Source organism: Sceloporus occidentalis, unplaced genomic scaffold (genome assembly GCF_023333645.1).
Source record: "Sceloporus occidentalis isolate IW3139 unplaced genomic scaffold, rSceOcc1.0.p SCAF_221, whole genome shotgun sequence".
NCBI classification, from domain to species: Eukaryota; Metazoa; Chordata; class Lepidosauria; order Squamata; family Phrynosomatidae; genus Sceloporus; species Sceloporus occidentalis.
Window position 1 is genome coordinate 989,204 of NW_028317201.1, and position 6,225 is coordinate 995,428.

Here is a 6,225-nt window from a genome sequence, read left to right on the forward strand (position 1 = left end):
AGAATCATTGCAAGGTGGATGGTCCATCGCCCCGCAGCGCCGAACACGGCAACATTTGCTGAAGCATAGGGATGCAGTGTCTCAGCAGACGGCACGATCATCTTCCTTGCTCCAGGTTAAACAGAAGGAAGAGGATGATGCAGCAAGATGCAAGATGTTGCTTCATCTCCCCCGGGCTCTCTACTACTATTAAGGGGACCTCTGCTGTAGCCACGCAATCCCCTACCTGAGACTGCTCTCCCTTGCCACCGTACAGCGGCACACTATTTTTTATCTTCAAGTATGCCCTAAAAAACTTTCAATCAGCGCTGATGCATATATACTTTTGGGATTTTTTTTTACCCCACAGCGGGAAGGGTGGGGGATGGAGAAACTATCCACTCTACCCTATTAAAAATAGTCACGCACCTCCCTTTAAACCGAGAAAAGCGGCAATTATTTGTGTATAATCACAACCCCATAAATGACACCTGACCCATGAATATGTTTACACGTGAAACACCACCCCATTAAGAACATTTCCACACAAAAGCCATACCAGCGACTGGAGTTCCTTTATAATTAGATGATACAGTATTATTTAGCACCTGAAGTTAGAGGTAACAGAGCCCCAGCAAAAAGGCAGCGATGCCTTTCGCTGCGTACGCAACATTTCTCCATTTACATTGAATATTTACATCCAAGCAGCTACTGGAAGCATTAAAGAATTCTAATAGCAGCATATTCTAAAAAGAGCTTTTTTTTTTTTTTACATAAACTTTTTTTTTTTTTTTTCTTTTTCTTAACAATACAGACAAATTTCAAACAAAATATACAAGTTATGACACGGGTTACAGTCAAGGTCATACGTTTCTTTGATAAGGGTAGGAAAATAGTTACTCGAATTGGACACTTTTCGCTCCGATGGGCTTCAGAAACAAAGGAATTGGTTGTATTTCCACATATAAATAAATATGCTTATTAAAAACAAAAAATTCATATATATATATATATATATATATATATATATATATATATATATATATGAGAGAGAGACAGCACACCCATGTAAATCATCAGTGGACCCAAACAGTTAAGTGCTTTTTTTTTGTATTTTGTATTTTTTGTTGTTGCTATGACTTCCGTGAACACCCAGGATTGGAGGAAAAAAACGGATATATGTCCGTATATATTTCTCCGCCAAACAGGAAAAATCAGACAAAGAAAACGTCTAGTGGCATCATGTGCCACCAAACTGATTGTATCCGACACAATGAAGAAAGGGCAGTCTTCCAAATGTTCTACAAGTTGTGTCTGTACAGAGATCACTGTAGGAAGAAGATAATCACACAGTTATATACTCCTTGAAGGTGACAGTGAGACAATTGGCGGTGACATCCGTAATAACAATATTCCCAAAGAAAGGTTTGAATTCTGCGAGAGGTTCCTCGTTCGCAGTCTCGATGGGTTGAGGGGGCACGCTAGAGGCTTGGGTCGTGTGTCTTTTCGCTTCCTGGTCACTGTCACGTCTAGATTTCACACAACGCAAATCAATGGGTTCGTCTAGATCCGAGTCCAAAAGGATGACATCCGGCTCTTGCGTGGACACAGCAAGAGCACCTTGATTAGTCTGGTCCTCGAGCCGGCCAGGCGCACTCACACTCCTAGAAGTGAGTGACTTCTTGTAAGGGTCTGTATCCCCATTGGTCTCAGTCAGACACCTTTTCCTAGGATTAAAGTAAGTGACGTCTTTAGAAGACTCAGTGCTATACGGAGAAGGGCTAGTCACACTTGGCCATGAATTACTGTCTTTCTTGGTGGTAAGCTGCAAGGGCTGATCGTGAAGTCCATCAGCTGTAGAATACGTCCTCCGTAGCCCTGCCAGCTGTACGGATCCTCTGTCCCCATCCCCTTTACCCTCATTTATTCTAATTCTAGATTCCACTCGTTTTTTCCAATGTTCCGGTTTCTCACCCACCGATCTGCAAGTCATGTCCCCATTTGAGTTGGAGGTGGGCTCCACCCTCCGTCCAGGCTCAGCGTCACATTCCTCCTCAGAGGACTTTATCTTCACAGACTGCATCCCGTTCTCCATGTATTTACTCATGACTATCACAATCCTTCCATTCTTATTTTTATTTTTCACAATCTTCATTTTACCCCCAATCCCATTTCCAGACGCTTCCTTAGAAGTACTTCCAGATCCTCCACTTGAGAAAGTGTCTCTCTCTACACCATTTACAGAAGACGCAGTGCAATTCTTTCCTTGAGTCCCGAATTCCATGGATGGGTTGTGCATCCACGAGTCCTTGTGCCAATAACTGCGATCCATAGACACCTGCGATTCTTTGGCTGCTATATACTGGTCATGTTTCTTGGGATCCGGTTGATAATGGTGATGCTTCTTGCTGTTTAACTGGTAGTAGTACTTCCTTTTGCTACTGGAGTGATGCTTCTCGGAGTGATCCTTCCCATTTGGCTGGTACTGGTGATGCTTCTTGCTGTTTAGTTGGTACTGGTGAGGTTGACTCTTGGATATGGAACTAAAGTCAGGTTTTGTCCGGTTCTCCACCAACGAATCTTGGAGATCACTTAGGACGTTGGATCGACGAGCAAATGACGATAGCTGGAAAATTGAAAAGAAAATTATACTGGTGGTTTCTCAAAAGGCATTCGCCTAGACACAGCCGAAGTCTTAACAGATCCTTTTCAGACCCATGCAGTCATTGGGAAACAATAACTTCAAAGGACATGGTTAATCCAACAGGAGCACATGACATGTTACCCTACACTTCTCTACCTGAAGAACAAACAACTCTAACTGAAAGGGAGATAACAGGGATGGCCGCGAGTGACAGGGCATGTCGATTTGCATGAGTTATTCCGCTCTCGGGAACCTTTCAAGAACATGTTTACTTCCCCGATACGGCAGAATTTTCCATTGGTTGCAGAGGAGCAGGAGAAGTGACTGACACCAAAAACCATATGTATTATAGCAAAACAGGTTTAACTCACCTACACCACAACACTCTAAAGGAAACAAGCGATTTATACACAGACTTTTGTGTACTTTTAATATAGCGCATGGACAGACCTAACCGAGACTGAAGATCAAGGGTAACAAAAAGTTCTGCCCTCCAGCTGTTATTTAACAACAACTTGAGGCACATCAGGGGAGGTACTGCTCCAGATGCCCGAAATAAAGATGGTATAGAGGTGGCAGGGGGGTACGATCCCCTCTTTTGCAGTTTGACTCGCTTAATGCTTGTTGGTGGAGGTGAAGAAGAGGAGAAGATGGACTGGACTTCAGCTTACCGTAAGGGGATGTTTGGGTTTGGGACCACGTTTCCTGTAGCCCATAATTTGCTCCTGCCTTTCTCTAGAAGAAAACGGATTGATACAGCGTATGAACACACATTCTTTCCCATCAATGTACAAGAACATAACAGACGGTGTAAAAGTAGGGGGGGGGGGGGGGAATTCAGATTCTGCTGAAATTTTTTGAAATTCATCCAACGCGGGAAGTCACCTGATGAGAACCCAACAGTCTTCTTGGGGCTTTAAGGTTACGAAGTGGAAATCAACCATTAGCTCTACAGAATGGAAACGGGGACATAGGGTGGGCAGTATTATTCGGCTCCATTTACAGGATGATGGGGCAGAACAGAGCTTAGAGGGCATCCATGAGCCAACTGCCCCCGGGAAGTGCCAGCCAGGTGAACAGTAAAGGGCACGCATGCAGAATCCATGCTAATGATCTCATTAGGATGCAAAGGGTTGCCTTCGTGAAATTCAAAGCTCGGGAAGCCCTGCTCCAGACTGTTTACTTAACGTCAAAATTAGCCAAGAGTGGTTTTCTGGAGTGGGGGGTGGAAAGTAATTTTCTTACAACCCCCCCCCCCATCCTCAAATTATATCCCTTCTTAGCGTCGTATGTTTGCACTGTGATGGGGTAATAAACCAAGCACCTGCAAGGCAATTAAGAAGAGCTCCACGCAGAATCAAAGCCTTGCCATAAGAATATAGAAGTAATAGATTGGACGCCCCCCCCCCCCCCCCCCCGTCCCCGTAAATAGGAGTTTATGGCTATAAAGAGGACTGGATATTCCAGATCGTCTCTCACCTGTTCTGAAAGGCGACAAGGAGCCGGGGGTCCAGAATATTTTCTTCTGGCTCCCATGTGTTGTATCTAAAAAATGAAAAAGGAAACATAAGAAATCTCTACTTTGGATGAAAACAGAAGTCTCCTGCAAACCCAGAACCCAATCGCTGGTCCTATCCTGACGAGCGAATCCCAACCGCTCCAGAATGTTAAACCGCATTGGAATGTCGGTGCCCGTTCTGGAAGAGAAATGGCTTCTGGCGCGTTCGAGAAACAAGCTGCCGGGTAGCAAGCAAGACGCCTTGCCGAGTTAAGACTCAAGTGTCCTCACTGCTGATACTCGGGAACACCGGTGCGTCAATACGCCAGCTGCTGAATCTAGTGATTAGCGCACAGTGCGAGCGTGTGTGTGTGTGTGTGTGTGTGAGATGGGGGGGGGTTAAAGTGTGTAACCACCGCAGAGAGCGAGCGAGAGGAGGGAGAGGACAGGAAGCAGTGAAAGAAATTCCAGCCTTGGCAGAAAGTGAGCGCCCCCAACCCCCCACTCTAGACCAAGAAAGTGCCAGCCAGAACCTAACCCCTTCCATGCCAGCGGTGGTTTCTTACGCCTGCAACACAGCACCGGAGCTACGATCCCCGCCTCTAAAACATTAACCCGTCTGCAACCGGAAATTTAACCCCCCCCCCATTTAAAGGAAAGGGGGTGATTGCAGCAGATCACGAGCCTCCAGGGTAGTGAGAGTTGTGATCCTGGGCACAGCAGAGGAATGCGCGCACACAGCTGGTAACGAGTCGCTCTGCAGTCAGGACGCCTGCATGCCAGGAGGCAGCAGCTGGATCCGCTTCTCATACGCAGAATAACACAAGCATTTACAGCAGCATCCCCACTTACACACAGCAGTGTACTCTCACCATCAATCTACATACATATTTAAACGCACGGTATACTATATTATATTTATACACCAGTATACTTACTTAGAGGACCAGCCCCGCCACTTGACCAGGTACTCCACTCTACCCTGCAGGAGAAGGATGCACAGATGAGACGAGTGCCGGCAGACCCTCCACTGACCCCCCGCTGCCCGGTTAGCCCACCTTACCTTGCGAATGCGCTTCTTCTCGATGCTCTCCACTGCAAAGACGTGCTCTCCCGCGGCAGGCAGCTCCATGCTCCCGCAGCGGAGGGCGCCGGGGCCCACTTGCAGCCTGCTGAGTATAAATACGAACGGTTCTAGTGATGTCTCGCTCCAGGGTCAGGGCTCCGCTCTGCGTCAGGATCCGACCCGCTCCCGTATCTCTCGCACTCTGAGCTTCCGCGCTCTCCGCAGCACTACTCAAGCAAGGCTCGCGCTTTGACGTCACGAAGGTGGAGCTTCCACCTGTCACCGAGCAACCAGTGGCAGCTCTGATTGGCGCCGGCTGCTGGAATACCCGCCCACCCCGAGAAGAGTTCAGCTGTAGATGGGGGGAAGGGGAGAAAGACAGCGAGAGATGGGGAGAGACGCAGAGAAATGGAGAGGGAGGGAAAAGATGATGAAACCCGAATCGTAGTAATAAGGGCATGTGCCAGCTTTCGGGACCCCCATTGGTGGGAACTGACATTCCAGGCAGGCTCAGCCAGAAACTGGCAGACTGAGCATAATGGGAGTTGCAGTCCACACCACCAGGGTCAGAAAGTACCAGTGTCTGGGGTATGAGTCATAAACAGCGGGTGCTAAAAACGCAAAATTACGTCACTACGCGAAACACCTCTGCCAGGAAGAATATGGGCGATATGTACTATTCTTCTGTCGAGGTTTTCGCGATGTGTGGTCGGAGTTTTTTTTTCTAAGTCTGTAATGCTATATGGGACTGACACCTGGGTGTTACTGGTAACCATAATCCCAACTGGTTTGTATCCTGCTTTAGAACCAGAGGGGATCACGAGATTAAACCGGTTCATGACACCAGTTTATTTAATGCATATGTTTAATGTACAATATATGTGTGATATATATATATATATATATATATATATATATATATATATATATATATACATTATACACATATATAATATATAAACACAGATATGGTTGAGAGATAGAGAGAGATAAAGAAATAAGACATGTATATATTTGAATTGCGGTATATTACATCCT

At 46.2% G+C, this 6,225-nt stretch overlaps 1 protein-coding gene across 1 annotated transcript; it reads right to left on the bottom strand.

The window, feature by feature from the left end:
• Positions 1-1,324: 1,324 nt before the first annotated feature.
• Positions 1,325-5,253, bottom strand: LOC149277034 (E3 SUMO-protein ligase CBX4-like). Its single transcript, XM_089503136.1, has 5 exons — positions 5,185-5,253; positions 5,060-5,103; positions 4,103-4,168; positions 3,295-3,358; positions 1,325-2,605 (listed from the first exon to the last, which is right to left on the bottom strand). The coding sequence occupies exons 1-5, from the start codon at positions 5,251-5,253 to the stop codon at positions 1,325-1,327; spliced, it is 1,524 nt and encodes a 507-aa protein (XP_089359262.1).
• Positions 5,254-6,225: the final 972 nt, after the last annotated feature.